General features: G+C 40.8%; 1 protein-coding gene across 1 annotated transcript in view; it reads left to right on the top strand.

Moving 5' to 3' along the window:
- The window catches only part of LOC116978642 (slit homolog 3 protein-like), a 432,238-nt gene that overhangs the window by 360,352 nt on the left and 44,005 nt on the right, over nucleotides 1–27,881 (top strand). Inside the window, exons 7-8 of the mRNA XM_033029927.1 lie at nucleotides 7,069–7,140; nucleotides 19,596–19,759. Coding sequence (XP_032885818.1) covers nucleotides 7,069–7,140; nucleotides 19,596–19,759 — 236 coding nt within the window. The remainder of the gene's footprint in view (nucleotides 1–7,068; nucleotides 7,141–19,595; nucleotides 19,760–27,881) is intronic.

The following is a 27,881-nucleotide window of genomic DNA, read 5'->3' as shown; positions in this document are numbered from 1 at the left end:
AAGCCAACAGCATCTTCTGTGGATTTCATTCTTTCCTCTATTGCTGGTCGATAGGTGTGGCACATAGCTTTGGATATGGCTGCAGGAACTGCGGTATCTGCGTAATCCCGCTATTGCTTCCTCCTCCTTCTCGTTTAACGGCGGCGTACGCAAAGCTGCCGTGAACCAGGACAGCAATCCACAACTCCCACCCCACCTCCCCTCCTCAAATTTGCTGCGGTAATAAAATAGCACGGTGCTATTTTACCGCAGTGATTAATCAGCAAGGATCGCCCTGATGTCAGCACGCTTGGTCCGGCATAAATCTCCGCAGTCGGAAGATGGGAGGGATATTCGGCGAGCGACCGAGAGCGAAGCAGCTGCAAGGAATGCAACGCGCCTTCGCAGCCGAAAGGAAGACCTTCATTTTCCAGATCGGCCACCCTACGTTTATCCCCTCACTTCTCAGCACTATGCATTTACCAGGAATCCCATGGACAGGACAGGTATGTAGCTCCAGGAATTTTAGGTTGCTCCTTACCTATGGATTTTCAACTAGCTTCGCGCGTTCCTGTTCCATTTGTACGGCTGATGCAAACTGCAAAGATATGAGGTTTACATTTTATTCGCCATATGCATTCTCCTTCTAAGAATTGGGGATCATAGTTGAAGAATGTACACTGCTTTCTGCGCACCCCACTTTATTTAAAGTGGTCCAGGTTGGTTAAATAATATCAGTTTTGTTGCAATTTTCCTTTCATTAATGTGTTACATGAAGCAAAATGATAATTGGCTCCGTTATTTCAGTGCAGGAAAAGGCTATTGTATTATACTAATATGCTACTCGTAATCAAATGCAATGCATAATATATTGTTTAAAAGATTATTTTTTCATAGGGATTGAGAAGCTTGTTTTCAATGGCATTCAACTTTTTGCAAATAATGAAACTGAAGGACTGCCAGTTTCCTATTGTTTTCCATTTTGGGGGATGAGAGCAGGCATTGTAATGTCTGGCAAATGTAATCATGTCCGTGATGTTCACTCCCTTCTAAAACTGGCAAAACTAAGCATCAGTTTATTTATTAAAACAACTTTGTCCTTAAATTAAATGATGCATAAGTTATAGGATGTTAGATATGTTTTATCTTATTTCCTTTTTCTTCTTGTCCTGGCACCTGTCATTGAATTAAGCTGCATGGACCAGATACCTTCCCTGCAATCGACTCTAACTAGAGTAATGGAGGGGATGGTACGAACCCTGGGTGGGGACGGAAACAGTTAGCCACCGCTCCCTGCTTCTGTGCACTACACAGTGGCCCATCGCAGAATCTCAGTGAATCTCATCTGCGAATGAATCAGATCCCAGCTTGATGCCTTCCAGTCAGATAACAGCTCATGTAATGTGAAAGACTTCAAGGTTGAGGTTTCCTAGCTCTTTCTCAGTAAGCCCAGTGATGATATAATTATGAGAAAAATTGTCCAACTTTGATGGAATATTCACTGAGAGAAAGACTGAATTATTTTCTTATTTTATAATCAGTATCAAACGCTTTATCTTTCAATTTGGGTTGAGATTGCATCGATGAAATGCCTCAGAATGTTTATGATTTATCTATAGCACCTAATATCTTACTGCTTTGTGGCACACTGTTGATAGTGTGATAACCTATACAGCGAGTGCTCATGGCATGGTTTACGAAATTAGCTGACAATAGTATTAGAGCCCACCATTGCCACAGAGCTTTTGCAGCATGACACTAAATTGATATGTACCTCAGTGCTGAGTGTTAACATGCTAACAGGCTGAGTAAGTCCTCTCAAGACCATTCATTATTGACTGCATCTCCGCTAATGTTAATAACTGCATTGCATTTTAAAATTAGACATATGTGTGTTTGTATCACTATAAGCAGTGAAGTATTGAATTGAATTGAATTGAATTGAATAAATTTTATTCGCCAAGTACGTATACATACAAGGAATTTGCCTTGGTGCTTTGCTCACAAGTAACGACACGATATACAGTAGACAATTAAAAATAAAACATTAGAATTTAAACATGTGAAGAATGGAAAAAAATACCAGAGTAATAAAATACCAGAGCAATAAAATGCTATTGCCATGGACTGTTGGAATAAAAGGTAATGTTGGGGAGAATGTATATTTACTGTCCTTAAAGGTAGCAGCACGGTTATAAAAGGAATATGGAAAGCTACATGGAATTTTCGCAAAATCTTTCCTTTTTCTAAAAGCCAATTATCCCTTCACCATCGATGTATTCTGACGTAATAGATGTTGCAAAATATCAAATGATTAACAATGTTGGACCAGCAACTTAGTCGTTGTAGGGTTACCGATCACAGCCGTTCACTTTGCATCTTCTGTTTGGTGTTCTAGGATTTTTAAGCACAAGCTGAGCGATTTCTTTGGTAAAAGAAGAAGTATTAGACATTTATCATCTTTGTAAATAGATACGTTGCCTTGCCCAAATGAAATATATCTCAGACTATGGAAAGGTGCAGGGGAGCGGGGGGAATTTCAAAAGCTCCGACTACAATATTGAAATTTTCCTGACGACAACAGTGTTTCAGGATGATCGGAGGACTGATATCATTGTACCATTGCTTAGAAAGAGAGATAAATATATAGGAGGCTTTTAACATATTAACATTTAAAGTGGATGGTGGACAAACTATTGGGTTTGATTCCAGTGGATTGCATGAAACCACATTTAAAGAACCACAGGTTAATCAGGGACATACATGGATCAGTTACAGGCAAGTGGTACTCAATTATTTGACTGAGTATTTGAGGAAGTTGAAGGTTGAAGAGGCAAGTGCATTTGATATAGTTAATATGGATTTTAAGGCTTTTGACCAGGTCCCATTTGAAGGAAGTGTATAAAACTGAACCTAAAGCCGCAAGATTAAAAGGAGTTTAAGAAGGAACTGCAGATGCTGGAAAATCGAAGGTAGACAAAAGTGCTGGAGAAACTCAGCGGGTGCAGCAGCATCTATGAAGTGAAGGAAATAGTCAACGTTTCGGGCCGAAACCCTTCTTGTAGGGGGGGGAGAAGACTTCACCCCACCCAAGGTTTCTGTGCAGTTCCCGGAGGTTTTTGTCAGTCTCCCTAATGGTCAAAAGTGGTTTCCGCTTCTTCTATGTTCCGGCGATTATTTAAAAAAATTCAAAAACGGCCGCGACTAAAAATAGTAGTTTTACCTTCCACTACCTGCAACCTCCGGCAACCACCTGTAACCTCCGGCAAACACCTTCAACTAGCATCGCAACCGGCTTCGACTAAAAAATTACCGATTTTTAAAACGGCAACCTATTTTTGGTCGCGGCTGGTTTTGAATTTTTATGTTGCGCAAAGTCTCCAGAGGTTTCCGTTCAGGTTTCCTAAGTGGGACAGTAGCATAAGGCAGAGGTTGGTTGTAGGTCTGGAATCTTGGAGAGCTCTGTGACATGGTCCCTCGTGTGGCAAGCGGCCTGAAGTCACTTCACCTGTTACCAGCCCAGCAATTATAGTCAGTGTCACTAGATGTAAGTCAGCAGTCAGAAATGGGGACCTAAACTATAACTTCCATCAGACGAGTGAATGGCCTGAGAAGTGAAGCAGAGAAAACCAAAATACATGTAACTTCTCCCTTGAAATCAGCAAAGAGGAAGTTCAATCTTCACATTGGTCCCCTCAATAATTTATTTCCCTCTTTTACATAAAAGCATTGCAATGATAAAGGGTGGAAAATCAATGAACCGATGCAAATCAGGAAAAAAAGATATATAAATAAACATTTTAATGAAACCAGCTCATGACACTTAGACAATATTTTCTCATGTGCTAGTAAGCTATGAGAAAGCAGATCATTCTCAATCGTTGGCAAACATTTGCAGGGTTTCGGATGAAATAATGCTGCTGTTGCTAGATGGCAAATCCAGGGGACAAGTTGGGGAATCAAGTTTGTTATTCTGCCTTGTTACAGGATGAATTTGTTCCAATGAAGAAATGCAGCATCAATATCATTCAGCATTCAGAAATTGCATGCTTCATCATAACTGGGTGGTAGAAAAACAACATTTTGCTTTTTTAATTCAGTAGCAACAAAAACAGAAAAATTATCATAATTGTGAAATTATCTTTAAAGCAGTCAAAACTGCATTGAACAGTTGTTAAAGATTGACTGTGGATTACTTGAAGCAGATTTGCAGTCAGGAGATGCCTGATGACCATAATTGCCATTTGCATGCTAAATGTAACATCATTGTGTTAACGTAATTACATACTAGAGCTGACACACAACAAGGCTTGCACAGAACACGCACAGAGCCAAGCTGAAGATTGATGAACAGGTCACCTGACAGTAAGAGACAGGGGAAAATGTCAATTTTATCACCACTGCTTCTTGCTTAAATCTCAGAGAGAAAACAATTGTGAAACCAACCACCAAATATTTAGCCTCCATTTTTCTGCTTATGTTAGTACAGACCTGATCCATTGAGCGTGCACCCCGTTCCGGGTCACTCAATCTCTACCGTCTATTCCCCCGTACCCCCCGCCCCACCATGGTAGATCATACAATGCATGTTGTTAAAATGGGAGCATACCATCAAATTATTAGCAAAATATTTAATCAAAAGTGCATTGACCTTATGGAAGAGAGGGAAGCTGTTTGATGAATTTTAGATGATCAGCACCACAATGAGATGTGTAGGGAGGAACACCAGATGCTGGTTTAAACCAAAGATAGACACAAAATGCTGGAGTAACTCAGTGAGACCGGCAGCATCTCTGGGGAGAAGAAATGGGTGACTTTTCAGATCGAGACCCTTTTTCAGACTGAAGAACGGTCTCGACCCAAAACGTCACCCATTCTTTCTCCAGAGATGCTACCTGTCCCGCTGAGTTACTCCAGCATTTTGTGTCTATCTTCGGTGCAGTTGAGAGTTGAAACCAAGTGTATAGTAGGAGTTGCAAGTAATGTTGGAGGTAATAAAGCAGCATTAGGTAGATATGGTGCAGTTATAATATCTGAATAAACCCTGGTTGGAAACATAGAAAATAGGTGCATGTGTAGGCCATCCGGCCATTCGAGCCAGCATCGCCATTCACATGATCATGGCTGATCATGCAAAATCAGTACCCGAGGAGGGACAATGTTTTTCTGGAAACCCCTCCCCCACACTTCTCTAAGTTGGATAACCCACCTCCTTCGTCTATTCCTTTTAAATTAGTGGGTCAGACAGCATCTCTGGAGAAAATGAATGGGTGATGTTTCGACCCGAAACGTCACCTATTCCTTTTCTCCAGAGATGCTGTCCGACCCGCTGAGGTCTTCTGGTTTTCATGTCTACAGTTTAAACCAGCATCTACAGTTCCTTCCTACACCTGTTAAACTTTGCTGACTCCTGCCCTCCTCCCCACCATTTTTACCTAACAGGAAACAATGTGGCTTCTACACACAGGGCACCCATTAAAACTGTCTTGGGACCAGCAACATAATCAGCACTGGATAAGCATAAGTAGAGAAGATAGCTATCAACTTCTGGTAGTGTTTGAAATATATAATTCATTCAACATAAAATCTTACCCAATGGGGAATTTAAACAGATAAAATAAGCAGAATATATAAATATTTTTGAAGAAGTACCTTATTTTCTTGGTTGTTGGCAAACTGAATACTCATTCAATAAATATATGCAGCAAATATGTTTAACTGTACTGTTGAGATTGTGTGAGAGTCTTCCCCTGAAATTAAACACTGTTAAGACAGTGGAATTGATTGTAGACTTTAGGAGAGCTCCCCCTCCCCTGACCCCACTCACCATCAACAACACCACAGTCACATCTGTGGAATCTTTTAAGTTCCTGGGAACCATCATCTGCAAGGACCTTAAGTGGGGGGCTACCATCGAGTCCACAGTCAAAAAGGCACAACAGAGGATATACTTCCTGCGGCAGCTGAGGAAGCACAATCTGCCACAGGCAATGATGGTCCAATTCTATACAGCCATCGTAGAACCTGTCCTCACCTTCTCCATCATGGTTTGGTTTAGCTCACCCACCAAGCACGACACCCGGAGGCTGCAGCGAATCGGCTGGCTGCAACCTTCCCTCCATTGACGAAATGTACACTGCAAGGGCCAGGAAGTGAGCGGGTAAGATCATCACTGACCCCGCTCACCTTGGCCACAAACTCTTTGATTCACTTCCCTCTGGAAGGCGACTCCAGACTGTCAAAGCTACCACAGCCAGACATAAAAACAGCTTTATTCCACAAGTAGTAGCTCTACACAATGACCAAAAATCTGTAGCCTCTTTTTTCACTGGTATTTTATGTAATTCACATGTTTAATCAATAATGTTTTATTATTAATGTTTAATGTTTTATGTATCATTCTTAACTGTCACTGTATGCCATGTTGTCATGTGGTCGGAGCACCAAGGCAAATTCCTTGTCTGTGAATACTTGGCCAATAAACTTATTCATTCATTCATTGTTATTCATTCATTCATTCATTCATTCATTCATTCATTCATTCATTCATTCATTAATTCATTCATTCATTAATGCTGTGACATGAGCAATAACTGGTCAGCAATTTCCACTACGTTGTCCTGTGCAGGGCTGTGGAATGTTGATTCTGTTGGACTCTTCAATGTATGACTTCTCCGCCATGAGGCAGGGTGATATTTCACTATTTGCTCCACTCCCCTGTACAACCATTGCAGGAAGGCAAGGCAAAGGCTTAGCGTTATCTTGGCTGTTTGGCTCGATGATTACAGAACCTTGCTTAATTGGCCAAGGGACCAGCAAACAGAAGAGAGGCCTTTGTAAAAAACAAACCAAGGTCCCTCTCTCACCCATATGTGATGTCATTATAATCGGTACATTGTTTCCAATGGTTCATTGGGTACTTTATTGTCCCTTGTAAATAAAGGACAGTGAAATTCACTTTTTGCATTCAGTTCAATGAGAAAGGTACTTACATTATGCACAATCATACTAAATACAAGAGTGTTTTTTTCTTTGGTTTTGCCATCACAGGCCTGGAAGTAAGTTGATTTTTTTTCTTTTGTCTTTCAGCACCCTCAACAATAACAACATCAGTCTCATCCCCTTGACCAGTTTCAACCATATGCCAAAGTTGAGGACTTTGTAAGTACTTGTAACATACTTTGCAATCTTTCAAAAACCAACAAGTTAATTTTGAGTGCTTCAATGTGGGCGTTTCTGAAAGTCGAGTTTAGAAGAATCCTTTATGTGCAGTTTGTTCAAGATGGAATTCCCAGCTTGAACAATAGTGGCGACAAAATCTACAATGGCTTTGAAGATGCAAACATGCTCCATTCTCATTATCCGCTGATTCACTGTCCGTAGAGCTACGAGCTCTCGATGCTGGCCTGGGAATGCATCTCACAATTCTTCTAACAAATGTATTGCTATACATGTGCACACTGAGGAACAAATTATTATCTTCATAAAAACAAAGATCAGATTTCAGACCACTTATGTCAAGTGGCTCACTGCTGTGTGCTGTTCTCATAGAGAACGGTCTTTGTGCACACAGTTGCAGTTGTGATTGGCAGATCACTGCTTGTAAGTCTCAGTGGCCATAGTTTGTTCGCTCTTATCAATCCCTTTCAGGTATTTAAACATTTTAATGTGTCTGTTTGTGCATGTTAATGTGTTTAGAACATTATAAGGCACATTTATGTTTATTTGGCAATATACTGAGCACAAAGTAGATGCCTTTAGTGAGAGCTGCATATTTTTGTTATCTAAGCAATCCTACATCCTGATTCTGTGTGGCTGTCCCACTTAGGCAACTCCTTAGGCAACTGCCATGGACTAATTTTAATGGAATTCACCTACGACACCTAGCGACAACCTACGCAACACCAACGACAACCTATGACAGCAAAAATTGTCGCCAAAAATTTTCATCATGTTGAAAACTTTGTGGCAGTCGCCTGTAGTCCCCCAAAAAATCGCCTAAGTGGGGACAGGCCCATTAGAAACACTTAGGCAAAGAATGGGGAGAAGGGAATGGGTAGAAGTGGAGAGGTCTTTGAAGGAATTGATGCAGGTGAAGTAAGCCAATTGCCTCCTTCTATGCCGTGAGATTCTAAGTGCAATATGGGAATCAATGTGTGTGTGGTGATTTTCAGATAATGCATTTCAGAATATCAGATTTGTGCCTTCCTGTGCTAACATTATTGAAACCGATCGCAGAATCAGACCAGCCGTATTATAAAGAACACAAGTGAAGACAAAGTAGTTAGTTAGATATGTGTAGGAAGGAACTGCAGATGCTGGTTGACACTGAAGGTAGACACAAAATGCTGAAGTAACTCAGCGGGACAGGCAGCATCTCTAATAGAAGGAATGGGTGACATTTTGGGCCGAGACCCTTCTTCAGAATCGACCCGAAACATCACGCATTTATTTAGTTAGAAAGTTTAGTTTATTGTCACATGTATTAAGTTACAGTGAAAAGCTTTTTTGTTGTGTGCTATCCACGTGTGAAAAGTCTATATAGTAAACCCTCGTTTTAATGGGCCTGTTTATAATATTGTTAGCTCAACTAGGCAGGATGAGATGGAGTCACAAAAAACTGCAGATGCTGGAATCTTGAGCACAAAGAAAAGTGTTGGAGGAACTCAGCGGGTTAGGCAGCATCTCTGGAGGGAATCCTTCTTCAGACTGGACAGATGATGTTTTGTGTTGGGACCTTTCTTTAGGGTTGCAGACAACATTTTGTGTACGGGCCCTTCTACATTCAGGGTGAGATGGGGATGGATGTGATGGCAAATGGCCTGTTTTGTTTCTGGTCCTGGTATGTCATGATCCTTTGATGAGAAGTCAGTTAAAGTTACAATGAGTATATAAAAGTCAGGAGAAAAACCTTATGCTTTAAAATTCTGGGTTGTCAAGTTGAAATTTCTTCTAAATGTAGTTGGATACATCAATCAAACACTGGCGGCGCAGACTAGAAAATTGGGTGCACTAGACCTCTCTAGCCATAAAAAGTCATTCTTGCATTTTGCAAACTATTTCTCCTCTGAAGATATAGAGGGATGTGGAACAAATGCAGGAAAATGGAAAGACACAAAGTGCTGGAGTAACTCAGCGGGTTCGGTAACATCCCTGGATAACATCTGGGTCCGGAACCAAAACGTGTTCTCCAGGGATGCTGTCTGACCCATTGAATTACTCTTGCACTTTGTCTTTTCTTTTTTGTAAACCAGCGTCTGAAGAAGGGTTTCGGCCCGAAACGTTGCCTTTTTCCTTCGCTCCATAGATGCTGCTGCACCCGCTGAGTTTCTCCAGCTTTTTTGTGTACCTTCTGCATTTCTTTGTTTCTGCAGGAAAATTGAAGTAAATGCTGATCAGCTCCGTACGGGAGAGTGTTCTTGAGAAGCTGAATGACTTACACCTGTTCCTATATTCCTACAATACTTGGCAGGTCAACAGAGAATTAGTAAATGAGAATCCAAGCTCATTGACTGAAATGAGTGGAATTTAAACATAGCACTGTAGCGAAGCAGAAATTGCAACAGCAACAGAGCAGGGGGACGGGGGTGATCGAAATGATTAGTGAGATGAAGTGATTTTGACCATTTCCAGGATTGACAGCAGTGCAGGTTTGTCCTTGGATTTGAAAACATTAATGTTGGTGAAGGCTAATTTACCTGATTAGGTAGAAGTTTTATTGCTACTCTCTAGTTGGCTGGCTGTTTGCAATCGATCTCCCACTGCTCGCTATCGATCTCTTCCAGGCAGTTCAGCAGAATCCCATTCTTGCCTGTGTGTTTTTTTAATTTCAGAGGTTGTTTAATGTCTGACTCTCGAGGGAGCCAAGCCGCCTAATCTCCTTTCTGTAATTAAATGTGCAAAGGAAGGAAATCATAAAAGCGGATTAGAATGGGCCATTTTAGATTGAATTCCCCCTGTCATGTTCAGTACAAAGTGGTGACCTCAGCCTGAAAAAAGAGTTTGCTGGGCTAATTCAATGCTGGCCAATAAAGGCAATCTTGGTAAAGGTTTTGCTGTCTGTTCTCTGTCGACTCGCTTGACGTTGTCCAACCATTTTGTACTTCTACTTTCCCTCCTTCATTAATCTTGGTGATTCAATGAGATTAAACACTTTACTTGCACAAATCCGCATTTGTAATGGAAAGAAAGGACATAATGACAATCAAGGGAGCCTGCTTGTATCTACAAATGTAATCTCTCCCTCAACATATGTGATTCTTTTTATCCCGGCCATGGTTTGGCTGTGTTGTTTTATGATGAGGTTAGAGTAATAGATATCATCTGCCCCCTTTCTTTAATAAGTGGCTTAAGAACAACTGGCTTTCAGTTTCAGGGTGAGTCATGTACAAATAAAGCATTACAAATCAAAACCCAAACAATTAAACTTGATTTTAACATTTTTAACTTTTTATAATTTTAATTTTACAAGTTTAAAAATAAAAAAAAGATTCAATAGTACAAGGTATATTGAAATGTTTTTCAAAAACTATTGGGCTTCTAATATTAGAAGCATTAGAGCTTCTAATGCCTGTAGTGTTTAAACAGTCAGATTTGACACGAACAGGGATGTAATGAAGTTTGTTGATCCCACTGAATTATATACATTTTAATTTTTAATTATTGTGTTTGGATTAACTCAGCTAGTTTACACTACAAAAGGTTCCCACATAAACAAATGTGTTTTTCTAAACCACAGAGAGACTTCTTCATTTGTTTCAGCTCCCCTCTATCTGTGTAAACATCTCTACATGTGCTCTCCCGGTATTGCTGGGATTCACGGGTTTAATTGTTTGGAACTATATTAAGTAAGAGTAGGACTCAATGGTTTCAATTTTTATTCCAACTTGAAGCTAAAAAATCTTGATTTGCTTTGCATAAACTATTTTACATACCAAGGTAAACATTGCCACAGGGAGACTATCAACAATGAAAGACACACTTGGGTCTGATTACAACTTGTTGGTCTTGCATTGCAAGGAAATGGCTGCAACTGAATGCTGTCGACTCGGTAGCTCTAAGGTGCATGAGCTTGAGGTAGGGTGTGAGATTAGGATTCTGCCCTAGTTTATGGGAGGATCGTTCAATAATCTGATAACGGCAGGGAAGAAGCTGTTCCTGAATCTGCTGGTACATGCTTTCAAGCTGTTGTATCTTCCCCCTGACAAGAGAGGGGAGAAGAGGGAATGACTGGGGTTGAATGGTTTTTAATTCTGTTGGCTGCTTGCCCAAGGCTTCGTGAAGTATAGATGGAGTCGATGGGAGGGAGACTGGTTTGTGTGATGAACCGGGCAACATGCATAACCCACTGCATATTCTTGGGGTCTTGGATAGAGCTGTTACAAAGCAAGCAGTGATGCATATTGACAGGATGCTTACTATGATGAATCTGTAGAAGATGATAAGAGTCATTGGAGACATGCCAAACTTGCTTTGGATTCTGAGGAAGCAGAGGTGTTGGTTTGCTTTCTTAGCTGTAGCTTCAATCATAGTTGGTCCAAGCCAGATAGATTGTAATATTTATGCTTGGGCACCTGAAGCTCTCAACCATCCCCACTTCACCACCTTTAATACTGAATGAAGCAGCTCAGAGATTCCAGTGGAGATTCTACTGCTCACCTGCACTCTGGGAGTAATTTACAGCAGCCAATTACAGCATAGCAACCTGCACATCTTGGGGATGTGGGAAGAAACGAGTGCTATGAAGAAACCCATATGTTCACAGGCATAATTCTTATGAGAATCACTAACAGGCAACTCGAGGATGAGGGGAAGATTAAATTTAGGATCCCAATTCTATTCTGCCACATGTTAATTTAAATGGTGCAAGTTGGTTATGGAATGAATGACTGTTCTAGGGAGCCTGGTCAGAAATTATAATAGTTAGATCAGACTGTGTGCCTTTGATTTCACCAGTTAGTTGGGGTTGACATATGTGGGTTAGATTTACTAGAGCCCAGTAAACTCACCATCTAAAAGAAGCTGCTGCTTCCAGAAGCCAAATTGCTACACCTCCAGAAATATGATTGATTGATAGATACATCATGGAAACTGGCTGTCCGACCCACCAAGTCCACAGTGACCATCGAAAACTTGTTCACATATGTTCTATGTTATCCCACTTTCGCATCCACTCCTTATGCATTAGGGGCAATTTACAGAGGCTTGGTAATATTATCCTACATACCAACACGTCTTTGGGATGTGGAAGGAAACGGGAGCAGCAGTCACAGGGAGAACATGCAAACACTACACAGACAACATCCAAAGTCAGGATAGAATCGTGCTCTTAAGTGTTGTAAGCCCGCAGCTCTACCAGATGTGCCACTGTGCTGACATCCCCACATGGTCCATACTTTCAACCTTTGCTATAAAAATTCCATCTGCAGATTTACCCTTTGTGATTCCCCATTTGCCACAGTCTTTTATCCCCAATTCCCAACCTTTACCTTTCTGCTCTCTGTTCCTCACTTCCTTCCTCTGTTGCCACCATGTTCTACACAGCAAGGTACCCTGCTTGGCCATTATTGGCCAACCTTTCAATTTCCATGGATGATAGTCATGCATGAAATGGTATGAAACAATTTCAAATAAGATGCTGTGATTAAGTTTGGCAGGACCTCTTTTTCCAGATCTCTTGGCTACCAGATGCCATCCCCTCTCCTCACTCCACCTCCCTATAAATACTGGTCTGAAATGTGAACATTTTATTAATCCCATAATGCGATCTGTTGTTAACAGCTTTAAATAAAACACAAAGCAGAAGACGTATAATTTATCCAGCTTTTGCATGTGTGAAGATAAATGCTTATATTGGGAAGCATATTATTGGTGCATTCCATAATATGCAAGGAAGCAAATATTTCAGCTGCTAAGCAGCAGGAGATATAATAATGCAGGTGAAAGCATGCTTTGCAAGTGCAGTAAATTTAGCAACAGATAACAGGCTAGGTTGAAGGAATAAGAATGATTTTCTAATATGAGGACATATTTCTCTTGGTTGCTAATGATTTCTATCAACTCATTTGGTTTATGTTACAACAGTTTTAGCTTCTTGTTATATTCCCTGCCAAATCTGAAATAGTTCAGATCAGCAGAGGTTCATGTACTTTATTAGGATTTGGACAGGATGATCATACCTATTCAACAGCAACATGCAAAGGGGAGATAGAGGACTATTTGAAGGAGAAAGGAAATGGGACAAAGGGAAGGAGTGATGCACTGAACTTAGAAAGAGACCTCAGTGGGACCTCCATGTATGCTCATTTCATGTGGTGCAGCAATTCCAAGTCCTTTCAGGTGAGGAAGAGGTTCACTTGCACCTCCTCCAACTTCACAAACTGTATCCACTGTTCCAGGTGTGGACTCCTATATATCGGCAAGTCCAAGCGCAGGCTCGGCGATCATTTCGCTGAACACCTCCGCTCAGTCCCACCTAAACCTACCTGATCTCCCGGTTGTCAAACACTTTAACTGACCTTCCCATACCCACACTGACCTTTGTCCTGGGCCTCCTCCAGTATCAGAGTGAGGCCCAACGCTAATTGGAGGAACAGCACCTCATATTTAGCTTGGGCAGCGGTATGAATATTGCCTGACTGTCCTCCTGATTAAAATTTATCTTTATATGCTTCGTTGTCAACTTCCCCGAGCTATCAATGCTCTATTCTACATTTTCCTTGATCTCTGTCCCCTTTGATGTCTTTATTTCATACCATATCTTTGTGTCTCCCTCTCGCTTGACTCTCAGTCTGAAGAAGGGTCTTTACCGAAACATCACCCATTCCTTCTATCCTGAGATGCTGCCTGTCCCACTGAGTTACTCCAGCATTTTGTGTCTAATTCCAAGTGAAGGTTGACCATCATCTTCTCAGTCAGCCACAGACCACACCTAATTAAGATAATAAGTCAACATATTCCGTCACATCAGCCTGAAACTTTGCACAGTTGGGTGGCCAGTGTACATCTCAAAGAGGATAAAACCGTGTTGATATGAATGCCTTCAGCTCTCATCAGATCTAGTTCCAGTCAACGTAACTTGTTATTTTTAGCAGGTGAACACAGTTCAGAATTTTACAGTGCAGAAACAATCCTTTATCACAGAAGGATTTTTGCAATACTCAAATAACGTCATAACGTGGCATCTGAGTATTTCTGAGACAAAGGTACTTCAGAGAATAACTCCTTGGCTTCAATGTCACCAGACTTTGGTTCACTTTAAGAATTGGGAAAGTTAAGAATATTGTGAGAAAATCTCAAACAATATTCATTGTCAATTAACATTTAAAAAAATAAGTACAATCCAACCCTAGTTTAGCACAATATTTTTCATTCTATATTACCTGAAGATCCAAAAATCAAAAATGTAATGTAAAATCTAATTTATGTCTGTATAAGTTATCTTCCTATACTTTGGCTTTGCCTTTTCTCTAAAATCACCTCAGGGCTTGAGTAAATCTATGCACAAATGTTTTAATGAGTTTGCAGTATTGTCTCATAACTGGTGTCTAATCCGCACAATCCCCTGCTTGACCCACATAAAACCATGTGCTGGGATATCCTGGAGCCATGTATGGGCCTAGGCCACAAGAAGAAGGCAGAGGTGGTAGCAGTTCTTAAGACCAATAAAGGATGAAGCAGATGGCATTTGGTGCATGCAGGTGGAATCAGGGGGTTGGCAAGGTGTACGTAGATGAAAGGGGATGATGTGGAGGACACAGCAAGTTTTAGAGAGTGGTGGTTGGGGATGAGAGGGTGATGGGGTGATGGATATTGGGAAAATGATAAGGTTTAGATAATGTGCATCTGGGTAGTTGGTGTTTAGTCCCTTGCAATTGGTGGGGAAGCAGATCAGGTACTCAGTCATAGAGCCATATAGCACGTAAACAGACCCTTTGGACAAATTGTTCATGCCAACCAAATTGCCTAATCAATGCAGTCCCACTTGCCTGTGCCTGGGCCACATCCCTCCAAACATTTCCTATCCATGTACAGTATATCTTTTAAATGTTGGAATTATTCTCCCCTTCCCTGTTTGCTCTGGCAGTTCGTTCCTTATACTCACCACTCTGTGCGAAAAGGGTGTCCATCAGGTCCCTCTCACCTTAAACCTATACTCTCTAGTTTTGGACTCACTTACCTTGGGGAAATGACTTGACAATCCACTGTATTCTATGCCCCTCATGATTTTATAAACCTCTCTAAGGTCACGTCTCAGCCTCCTATGCTCAATGGAAAAACACTAGCCTATTTAGACTCTCCTGCTAACTCAACATCCTTGGAAAAAAAACCTTTTTGCACATTTATGAGTTTAATAAATCCTTCCTATAGCAGGGCAACCAGAATGGTACACAGTATACTGAGCTCCAGATATGACCCTACGACGTCTTGTACAGCTGTGACATGATGTTCCAACTGTTGTGCTCAATACCCTGGCCAATGAAGGCAAGTGTGCCAAATGCCTTCTTGCCCATCCTGTGCACCTGTGTTGACACTTTCATGCCACTATGCATCTGCACCCCTAGGTCTCTCTCTTCTGCAACACTCCCTCTGCCTTACCATTTACTATGTAAGTCTTTCAAAAATGCCTCACATTTATCTGAATTAAACTCCATCTATCATCCCTCAGCCCGTTGGCCCAATTGATCAAGATCCCATTGCAATCTTAGATAACCTTCACGGTCCACTATACCACTGCCTTGTGTGGGTCATCTGCAATCTTACTAACCACACCACCTACATTCATATCCAAATGGTTAGTCAAACTAACAAATAACAGGGGGCCCAGCACTGATTTCTATGACACACTACATGCTACAGTTTCCCATTCTGTAAAACAACCATCTACCACCACCCTCTTTCTCTTATCTTCAAGCCAATTATGTATCCAATTGGCTAGCTCACTATAGATTCCATGTAATCTAAAATTTCAGACCAGCCAACCATACAATACTCTGTCAAAGGCCTCGCAAAAGTTTATGTAGACAATGTCTACTGCACTGTCCTCATCCATCTTCATTATCACATCAATGCTCAAATCCAAAGGCACTTGCTTTTCCAAAAAAAATCAAATGTGGTTAAAGTGCACACTGTCTGATTTTATTAAAGGGTATTTTTATACATTTTGGTTTCACCATGTGGAAATTACAGCTATGTTTATACATAGTCCCCCCATTTCTGGGCACCATAATGTTTGGAACACATGGCTTCACAGGTGTTTGTAATTGCTCAGGTGTGTTTAAAAGCCTCCTTAATGCAGGTATAAGAGAACTCTCAACACCTAGTCTTTCCTTCAGTCTTTCCATCACATTTGGAAACTTTTATTGCTGTCTATCAACATGAGGACCAAAATTGTGCCAATGAAAGTCAAAGAAGCCATTATAAGACTGAGAAACAAGAATAAAACTGTTGGAGACATCAGCCAAACCTTAGGCTTACCAAAATTTGCCAAGAAGTACTTAAACGAGCAACCACAGTTCTGGAAAAAGGTTTTGTGGACAGATGAAACGAAGATTAACTTATATCAGGGAGATGGCAAGAGCAAAATATGGAGGAAAGAAGGAACTGCCCAAGATCCAAAGCATACCACCTCATCTGTGAAACACGGTGATGATACAACTGCTGATGGTAGTAGCATAATGAATTCTGAAGTGTATAGACACATCCTATCTGGTCAACTTCAAACAAATGCTTCAGAACTCATTGGCCGGTGATTCATTCTACAGCAAGACGATAATCCGAAACATACTGCTAAGTTTTCAAAACTAAAAAAATGGTCAATTCTTGAATGGCCAAGTCAATCACCCGATCTGAACCCAATTGAGCATGCCTTTAATATGCTGAAGATAAAACTGAAGGGGACTCGCCCACAAAACAAGCATAAGCCAAAGATAGCTGCAATACAGGCCAGGCAGAGCATCGCCAGAGAAGACACCCAGCAACTGGTGATGTCTATGAATCGCAGACTTCAAGCAGTCATTGCACACAAAGGATATGCAACAAAATACTAAACATGACAACTTTCATTTACATGACATTGCTGGGTCCCAAACATGATGGTGTCCTGAAATGGGAGGAATATGTAAAAACACTGCTGTAATTTCTACATGGTGAAACCAAAATGCATAAAAATGGCCTTTATTAAACTCGGACAATGTGCACTTTAACCACATGTTATTTTTTTCTATTACAAATCTCAAATTGTGGAATACAGAGGCAAATAAATAAATGTTGGGTCTTTGTCCCAAACATTATGGAGTACATAAGATAATTCTCCCAATATCCAGTTTCAATCTGAATTGTTGACAATTCTTTGCTTCCCACATAATCTGGTAGATCCACTAAGTTCCTCCAGCAGATTGCTTGATGCTCCAGATTTCAACATCTGCAGTCTTTAGTGTCTTCAGTTTCAGACTTTTTGGATAATTCACTAACTAGCAAATGGCAAGAAATGCAGATAGTCCAAGAGTTGAATAATATGTGTCTGCACAAGGGAGAACCAAGATTCTTCTTAAAATTCTAATTGCAAGTCCTATTTATAGAAATTACCTGAAGTAAGTATTGCAGGATATTCCTTCATTGCCAAATAGTCATTCATTGGAGAAGCTCTGGAGAGACTCCCTCTCTGTTAATCAAGCACTGACCACATGAGCAGATGGGGACTGTGCATGGACAAGACAGATCAATTGTGGGTTAACTTCAATTCCTCAACCACAGACAGTCCCAACATCAACCTGTATGTATAAGATGCATTTAACCCAGAAAAACACAGCAAACCAACTCACGCAGTGGTCATCAAGCAAAACCTGAATTATTCAGCAGGGCGGGCAGCATCTGTGGCAAAGGAAACAGTCGACATACTGGGTCTCTTTGTCAAAACTAGGAAAGAGGAAAAACAAGTTAGTTTTCAGTAGCAGGGAGAAATGGGTAGATTAAGGGAATTAACTCTGATAGGGTGACCCCGAAAAGATTACTGATTGAGTTAGAATTAGATTCTTTGTCACTGTTTTGAGCTGTTAATTGCAGAGCTGTGAGACATGCCCTAGGACAATATACAACACTAGTTCGGGCAGGGGACCAAAACTTTTTGTCAATGGGAACCAGATTTCAATCAGTGAATGTCTGCTTGAGCACAATATCTTGCTAAGTCTTGTTATTACATCATTAAGTTGATCAATATTTTAAAATCAATCTAATTTGGACTTGATTGGTGGTTGAGTCTCTGCAATTGACCTCAGCGTTCTGAGGGAAAAAACAAACTGAGATCCTCTCTCTTAACAATTAAACAGTGAGAGCTTTTGCAAAGTAGTCACATGCATATGTTGTCTATAAACAATATTGAATATTGGTGATGCCCTCTTAGTCAACTAGCCTGCTGAGATTTGATGCAGAGCAAAATAAATAGCTTCAGGAGAGAAGTGGGGTTGAGGGTGAGGGTGAGCATGCCGTGCACAAAAATACTGTAAGCAACCCATTTTTAAGCAATCCAGTATTACAGTAAATATGTGCAAGGCAATTGGAGTTCCTTACAGCTTTTCATTAAATTATGGGGAGTTCAGAAGGGTACTTGCTCTTTAAAGGACGCAAAGCAGCGAGCTGTGTAGTGGCAGGCTGACTGTCGAGACGGAGGGGATGAGCCAGCTGCTGGAACGTTGTGCCAGGAATACAATGGAGCACAGTCATGGGGGAATGCGCTGAAGTTAAGATTGCCCTGTTTCTATCTGAATCAGCCAGCTCTCTGAATTGTTTATTTGCAAAGAAAATTATTTCCTGCGATACTCATCCCCCAGGTAATAAACTCGTTGCGTTTTTAGCTTCTGTGGGAAGGTAATGGAAAAAGTCTAGAAGATATTTTGTGTAATTGCTCATCAGTGTGCTTGCAACATAAATAAGTGGAAAGAAAGGAGAATGACATTTATATGGATGAGAGGGACTGCAGAGGTAAATGACAAATAGCAGTTTTTACAAAGGAAATGCGTCTGTTTGTAGGTTGGCATGACAACAGCCACTTGACTTCAGTCATTATCATCACCCCCCCCCCCCCTTTCCTCTCCAACCAACCCCCTCCCTCCCCAAACCTCCCTCCCTACTGTGCCTGATGAAAAACGACTGACTTTAGAACAGAAAGGTTTGAATATTTTGAGTGGAGCGTTGAACACTCTGTGTCAGAGTGTCAGCGAAAAGAGAAAAAAATGTGTGGTTATCAGAGGATTTCTGTGCCAGTTTTTTCTCCCCTATCGGATGCAAAAGGACCATATTCCCACCTGTCTCGTGAGTAATAAGTATGAGAGGATTTTCCTTGTTCATACTGCGGAGCATGAAGGGAAAGATCCGATCTGTGATTCGGTGGGATCTCTGCACGCTGGTTTATTTCATCACCATATGCATCCTTATCTTTTTTTGTGGGAGTAGCAATTAAAAGTGAGTATGTAACTCATAGATTTAAACAATTTCTTGGGATATCTAAAGGATTTGAGTTTTCACTACTCAGTGGACTGGTTATTTTTAGTGTGTGTACCCACAGGGAGGTCTACACTTGATTAACTTTTCCTTACCTTTACCTCCTCACCTTCTCGCAGGCGGCTTCACTCCAACAGTCTGATTTGCAACTGCCCCTTGGCCTGGCTCTCTGACTGGTTACGCCAACGACGTCCCATCGGCCAGTACGCCCAGTGCACAGGTCCCGTACACTTGAGGGGGCTCTACATCGCCGATGTTCCAAAGAAGGAATTTGTTTGCAGCGGTAAGAAATCTTTTTATGGGCTTAGTATTTTTTATTAGTGAATATCACCCCTTCCCCACCATCAATTATGCAGAATGTCTTAACGTGTACGTGCATTTTACTTCTTTATTTGTTTATTTTTATTTATTCTTCATTCATTTATAAATGTTCATATACAAGTGGCAGCTATAATGGTTTTGAAAATGTTCCTGGAATTGTGAGATTTAATTAAGAGTTTTTGTGGAAAGCTTTTTGGTATCAATTGTTATTCTTTTGTGCTTTGCATGTAGAGTTGGGAAATTAAAAGTTTTCTTAATTTGGATATCAGTGTCCAAAAGTTTTTTAAAAACTCCTACAGTTACAGGATAATAGAAATAAAAGTCGAGTATGCTGGAAGTACTCGACAGGTCAGGTCCACAGTATCTGTGGAGAGAGAGAAGGAGTTAATGTTTCAGGGGAATCACAGCGTTATGTATCTTGAACTGTCTTGTCCTGCTCTGGTTCTCCTCTGGAACCGTGACCTCCCCCTACTGACCATGCATCAGCTTTCCTAGTACAAATTAGGAGGAAAAAATACACAAAGTGCTGGAATAACTAACCCAGGGGTGGGGAACCTTTTCATGTTGGAATGCCGCATTAAGTTAGCTGTAATCTAATAAGGCCGCATTCAAGAATCTTCAATTAGATATACTTCAAAATGTACATTATTTTGTAAAAATCTAACTACTATGTACTAAATTCAAGAAAATTAAAAAAAATGTTCATTCTAAAGTTAATTAACCTTTTAATTACTTTGTTGTGACTGCTTTTTGTGGGAAAGCATTTGAATATTTGGTTGCAACATGGAGGTACGCAGTTTCAGCTGATCTTCTAGATGGGTATCCGTCATTTGTGACATTAAGGGCGTCTTGATTTGGGTTAGGTAGGAGAATGTAGATTCGCAGCAATAAGTGGTTGAAAAACAAGAAAGCATTTTTTGTGCATGTCAAAGTTAACGTACATTCTAGAGTCGCATTAAAACTAAATCATGAGCATAACAGGTGTTAAAATAGGCCTCGTGATTTACTAATGTTTTAATTATGGCCGTCAGTCGGGGAGGATTATTTTGTTGAATCTTCTTTTACTCTTTGGTATTTTAAATACGTTCATTTTAAGAATAAAATTAAAATAATTATAGACGAACAAAAACATATTAATAAAAATAAAATGATTTGTTCTACAAAATTTGGATTCATTCAAAAGGCCGCACTTAATGGCTTAGATGGCTGCAGGTTCCCAACCCCTGAACTAACCAGATCAGAGGCAGCATCTCTGGCGAACATGGATAGGTGATGTTTCAGGTCAGGATCCTGCTTCAGATTTCAGCTAGCATCAGTCTGAAGATAGTACTGACCCAAAACTTCAACTATCCACGTTCTCCAGAGATGAGACCGGATCTGCTGAGGTATTCCAACATTTTGTGTCTTTTTTTTGTCAACCAGCATCTGTAGTTCTTTGTTTCTCCAAATTAAGAGTCTGGTGTCCTTGCAATGATCCCAAGGAATCATGGAAACACATCATTATCAATGTGTTAAACCATATTCAGAACTGGACAATAGAATTTTGGATTACAGGAGAATCGAAAGTCATGGAGAACAGACAGTAAATTGGATAGACTAAAACCTGATCAACCAAGGTAGTGAATTGAAACTGCCAGATTGGTTTCTTGCATCCATATGCATAATATTGCTTTTTTTTTGGTTGAGTGGGCACCACTGATAAGGCTATTTATTGTGCACCATTAGTGGCTCTGAATGCACAAAGACTTCTATGTGTTGGGGAAAGAAATCAATAAGACTAGCTAAGTTCATACAACAATTATTGGGTTCTCATGGTTAATTTCTGATGATGGTAAGACTCATTGAATTGGATAAGAAACTTAAAGGTTTGATTCTGATGCTGTTGTTTTGAATGAGGGATTTCAGGATTAAATGCCAGTGGTTTTGGAATGGATGACCTGTTTCTAGATTTAACTGCGACACAGTTGTATTAGAAGACAAATGTCAGGCTTTAATGCATTGGGTTTGGATGAGATGATTCTGGGTTTAAGATTCCAGTGTTTATTTGTCATATGCACCAGATATGAACTGGACCAATTAAATTCATACTTGCTGTAGCTTTGCAGGAATATTAGACACAACAATAGCAAATAAATATACAACTAATTATCAGTTATTCCAAGTAAAGTAGACCATGATAGTGTAAAAACCAGTGGAGCAACCATAGTAGTACAAAGTCCTTCATGGTTTGAGTTGTGTGGCTGAGCTATGGTTATGGTTAAGTTTGTGTATGGTGGTTCCAGAATCTGATAGTTGATGGGAGGAAACTGTTCTTGAACTGGGTGGTAATGGTTGTTAGACTCCTATACTTTCTTCCAGGTGGTAACAGCGAGAAGAGAACGTAACCAGGGTGATGTGGGTCTTTGACAATATTAGCTGCCTTCTTGAGGCAGTATTTCCCATAGATCCCTTCGATGGTGGGGAGGTCAGTACCACGATGAACCAGAAAATATGCACCACTTTCTGCAGCCTTCTTCATTATCGAGCATTAACATTTCCAATGATCCAACCAGTCAGTAGGCTCTCCACTGTTCAATTCCAAAAATGCGATGGAATATTCAGTGGTATACCAAATTTCCTCAAATATTTGAGGAAGCAGAGGTGCTGCTAAACTGTCTTTGTGATTGGATTAATGTGTTGAAATTGTTAAATTACATGGAATGTAACTTAACCTTGTGTCAGGTGTAATGTTGGTTGAAATGCAGGAAGATTAAAGAATCAGGCTATGGAGATAGAGCAACTTAGTGAAGAGGAAATATTTAGCTGTTGTAAAAAATAGATGCTCCTTGAAATAGCCATACTGTAAGATAAATCCTAGGGCTTCAAGGCCATTGAAAACTTTAGAGCAAATCACGAGACCTCCTATAATCCAACCCCCAAATAATTCACACAAAACATCGAGTCTACAATAGGTCTAAAACTAAATTTCTGACATTTATGAAAAATACCTCATTAATATACATTTTTTTCCCATCTATCACTGCGGCTGTAAAGCAAATTTTCAATGAAGCAGACATTCTTGTGACAGAAAGAATGTAATAAGAATGTTGTCTCTATAAATATGTCCCATGTGGTTCAAAACTCTGAGTCACAGATAGGAAATGGTGCAACTTGTACCAGAATAACAATTAATTCACCGGAGCCATGTCTGAGTTAGATATCCACAGTGTGCTTTTAATTAGCATAAATAATTACAGATTCCCAGGATGAAGTTGGATTTACCCTGTTTCAATCATCGAGGAAGTAATTGGATTTTTAATTACTGTCTGCTTTCTGCTTGGCTTTCTGTTTTTTAAAACCAGTGTTTAAGCTGTAAACCTGGGGAGGCCATTCATTTGTCTTCTTTCCATCTGTTTCTGCCTTCCCTGCTGTAAGCAACATAAAGAGTAGCTTGTAGGAGTGAATTATTTACTCGTTTCTGTGGTAACCTGTGGACTGAGGATCACATTATGCACAGTTTGTGCTTTCCATCAGCTGGTCACCAAGATTCTGGCTTTCACAGTCAGTCAGATTAGCTTTTTATGCACCTTCAGGTGAGAAATTCTTATCATTGGGCACAACACACCTTTCCCAGATTTGGCCAGAAATGTTATTCCTTGCGACAGTAGTCACACTCTTTTTAAAATTATTTCTCTTTCTCACTGACCCAAGTCAGTGGATATTTTTAAGGCAGAGATAGACAAATTCTTGATTAGAATGGGTGTCCAGGATTATGGGGAGAAGGCAGGAAAATGGGATTAGGAGACGGCCATAATTGAATGGCAGAGTAAACTCAATGGGCCGAATGGCCTAATTCTACTTCTATAACTTGTGAACTTGTGGAAATGTATCTGACATCTCCTGCATTATTAATAATAAAGATGTGAGATGTTGAGAAGGAAAGTGATCGGTGCTGTCATGTGGAGTTACTACTTTCCCACAAATATATAGAAAGAAAATCCATTCCACGCCAGTAGACAAATTAACTGAGTTGGAGGGAGGAAGGATGGAGGGAGGGAGGATGGAGGGAGGGAGGGAGGTCTTTACCTCCAGCCAGGGACCCTAGCAGTGCTTCCAGGTGAGACAGGGGTTCACATGCACCTCCTCTAACCTGATCTACCACATTCAATGCTTCTGATGTGGCCTTCCTTTACATTGGGGTGATCAAGCGTGGACTAGCGTAGATGATTACACTGAATACTGGCGCTCCGTCCGCCAAGGCATGCTGGATCTCCTGGTTGCTAACCATTTTATCTACCCTTCTCATTCCCATACTGACCCTTCTGTCCTGGGACTCCTCCATTGCCAGAATAATGCTACATGCAAACTGGAGAAACAGCACCTTATATTCCGATTAATAGCATACAACCCAATGGTATGAACATTGATTTCCCCAATTTTAGGGAACATCCCCTTTTCCCCCTCCCTCTCTTTCTTGTGCCTCCCACCATCCTAGTGTGCATCCATTTCTCCCACTATCCCGTCTGCCTTCCACCCCTCTTCGAACCTTTCCACATATGTCCTCTCTCAGGCTTTACAGATCACTCCTCTACTCTCCTTATCTGACACATCTTTGTCTCTGTTTGTCCTTTCTATTTCTGTTTGGCCCCTTTCATCACTCATTTGTCTCCGTTTTTCTCTAGCCTTTGTCCGCCAGCGTCCACCTACCACTTGCAGGGTATTGTCCTGCCCTAACCTCTTTCCAGCTCCCCCCCCCCCCCCCCCCCCCCCCCCCCCCACCACTGCAATAAGTTTGAAGAAGGATTCAGCCCTGAAATGTCACCTACAGTATCTGTGTCCTCCAGAGATGCTGCCTGTCTCGCTAAGTTACCCAAGTACATTCAAGTTTCCAGCGTCTGCATTTCCTTTAGTCTCTCTTTATAGTTTATATTTACTGTGGATTAAGTTATTGTTCAGCAAGTTGAGGTAGGTGAAGCCCAATGACTGTGTAAATAAGCTTGTGCAGCAGCAATAGCAGGTCTGCTAGGGAGGAAAGAGACATCAGCAGGGCCGTGTCCCTTTCTCCCCAAATAATTGATGATTAAGCACATTTTGGGCACACCATATAATGTGGGCATAATGCGTTTATCCCAATGCCCTCAAATTTTAATTGCTTTGCCTATCCCTGGCAGACAGTTTGGATCAGGGGTGAAAATAACTTATATTTCTATGGTCAGATAAATTTCCTAAACTGGTGCAAACAGATGCTAGTCACTTCCTTATCACCGTACCATCACCTCTGGTGTTATCTAATGACAAGTGTCATCTTTTAATTAACCCACATTGTACTGGTATAATTCAACAGAATTGTCATTTGAATTGTCATCACTATAGATCCAGTGTTGGTAAATAGCAGCTCTATAGGACTCTGGTTATTCTGCAATTGGGGAATTGCATGCAGTTCTGGCTGCCTCATTACAGGAAAGATTTGGAGACTTTGGAGAGGGGTGCAGATGAGGTTTATCAGAATGCTGCCTGGATTGGAGGGTTTCAGCTACAGGGAAAGGTTGGACAAACTTGGATTGTTTTCTCCAGAAAGTCGGAGTTTGAGGAGAGACTTGATAGATATATATAAAATTATGAGTGCCTTAGATATGGTAAACAGTCAGAACCTTTTTCCCAGTGTGGAAATGTTCAATGCAGGGTAGTGTTAATGTGCGGGGATCACTGGTGGGTGCGGACGCAGTGGGTGGAAAGGCCTGTTTCCGCGCTATATCTCTAAACTAAACTAATCTAAGGGCACAGTTATAAGGTGTGAGGGGTAAAGTACAGATGGAGACGTACAGGGCAAGGTTTTTTCACAGAGAGTTGTGGGGGTTTGAGATGCATTGCCAGGGGTGGTAGTGGAGGCAGACACAATAGCAGCATTTAAGAGGCTTTCAGATAGGCACATGGAAGTGCATGGAATAGAGGAACATGAATCATGTACAGACAGAGGAGATCATTTTAACCTGGCATCATGTTTGGCACAAACATTGTGGGCCCAAGGGGCTCGTTCCTGTGCTATACTGTTGTATGGCCTATTCAATAGGATAAGGACTAATATATACCTGGTCATCAGCTGGGACATAATGGGTCAAAGAGCCTGTGTCTGCGTTGTATTACATTTTCATGAGTCTGAAAAACATACTCATAAGAGATCCATCCAGGGAAAGATCAGGGCGATGGGAGCGAAGTCAGCCACCAAATACCTCTGAAAACAAAAAGAATGGATTTCAATACTGTTAGCTGAGTGTTATATACATTAACAATTTGGATGACAACGTGGTTAACATTGTTATTATATTTGCATATGACACCAAACGTGGTGGTATATTCCAGTGAGGAAGATTTTTTAAGTTTATGCAAGAGCTAGGTTAGTTAGGAAAGTGGGCCAAGGAATGTTAATCCTGACAAGTGTGAGATGTTGCACTTTGGCATGTCAAAGCAAGGCAGGCTTTGTGCAGTAAATGACAAACCCCTGCATAGTGTTGGAAAGGTGAGAGATCTGGAGCACTGATGCATGATTCCCTAAAAGGGACAAGTTGGGTGGACAGGGTGGTGAAGTAGACATTTGGCATGCCTTCAATGGGAAGGGTATTGAGCATGAAAGTTGGGACATTATGATGTAGCTGTACAAGTTGTTGGTGAGAGCACACTTGGAGAACTGTGTGTAATTCAAGTTGCCCAGCATAGGAAAAATGTCATTAAGTTGGAAAGGATTCAGAAATTCGCCAGGATGTTACCTGGGCTTACAGACTTGAATTATTGTGAGAAGCTCGCTATATTTGGACTGTTTTCTTTGGAGTGTAAGAGTCTGAGGGTTGATCTTATTGAGGTGTACAGGATCATGATAGATATGAATAAAGTGAATGCTCACAGAAGGGAGAATTTAAGAGAAATCTCAAGGGCAATGTTTCAATTGAAAACATAATTTGTGTCTGCAATGAGCTGCTAGAGGAAGATATAGAAGCAGATACAATTACGACATTTAAAAACCATTCGGATAGATATATGGATAGGAAAGGTTCAAAGGCCAAATGCAGGTAAATGGAACCAGGTCAACTTGGTCAGCATGAACAAGTGTACCAAAGGGCCTATTTGTTGCTGTACAACTCTATACCTCTATGATTCTACGTAGCTGCTGGTAATTGGAGAAACCAGCAGGTCTGCAAGCACCAACTCCTACCAAGCTCCAGAACCCTTCCATTAGTAGTAACACCGCAGAGCAACATTTAGCTGAGAGAGGCCTGCAGTAACTCATGGTTGCAGTGCTCACAAGTATGAGCTGGGACATACGAATCCCAGGAGAATAAGTCAGTGGATGACGCAGGCAAAAGGGAAGTGTGCCAAATGGATAAATGGAAGGCCAATGTGGGCAAATCAACAGGTGACACTGAAGTACTTGGAAGGGAGAAGAGGAAAAAAACTAGAGTAGAATAAAGCAAGTGCCGTGTTGCTCAATTAGAATGATGTACAGTCGCCTCAATCTGCATGAGCCAACACATTGGAAATGTCGCAATCAAACACAAGGAGCCCACTCCTTGCTTGTAAATTACATCTATTGATTATATTTTTATTTCATTTTTTCTCCAACTACGCAGAATCTATATCACTGGGATATTCCCTTGATGGTACAATAGTAAGTAAACCTTGGCTAGCTAGCATTGAATAGAATGCATGGAGCATCAAGGGTAATGAGACTACGGATGAGCTGTCGTCAAGGGACCTCATTCTAATCAGTCCTCAGCTGTCTTAAGTTGAAATATTCTAGTGAAAATGCAAAAGATACTATAATGGCATCATGAATGAATCTGCAGACGCCTTCTTTACTGGTCCTCAGCTGCCTCAGTTAACTTATTCCGTACAAAACCACATAAAGCAGACCAGGAAACCTTGGAATCTGGCCAGAGTGAGCAGGTGAATAGTATCAAGGCTTCTGGCATTGTTTTGGTGTAATCTCCCTGCCTCACTACAAATTTCAAAACATTTTGTTTAGCTTGTGTATATATTTCCACCGGCTTTTCTCATTGTTTTAACAATGCCACCACATTAGCAATTGAACATTTTATAAAGAATATAAACAC

The sequence above is a fragment of the Amblyraja radiata genome, chromosome 11 (genome assembly GCF_010909765.2).
Source record: "Amblyraja radiata isolate CabotCenter1 chromosome 11, sAmbRad1.1.pri, whole genome shotgun sequence".
In the NCBI taxonomy this organism is placed as follows: Eukaryota; Metazoa; Chordata; class Chondrichthyes; order Rajiformes; family Rajidae; genus Amblyraja; species Amblyraja radiata.
This window is presented reverse-complemented; position numbering and strand designations above follow the sequence as displayed.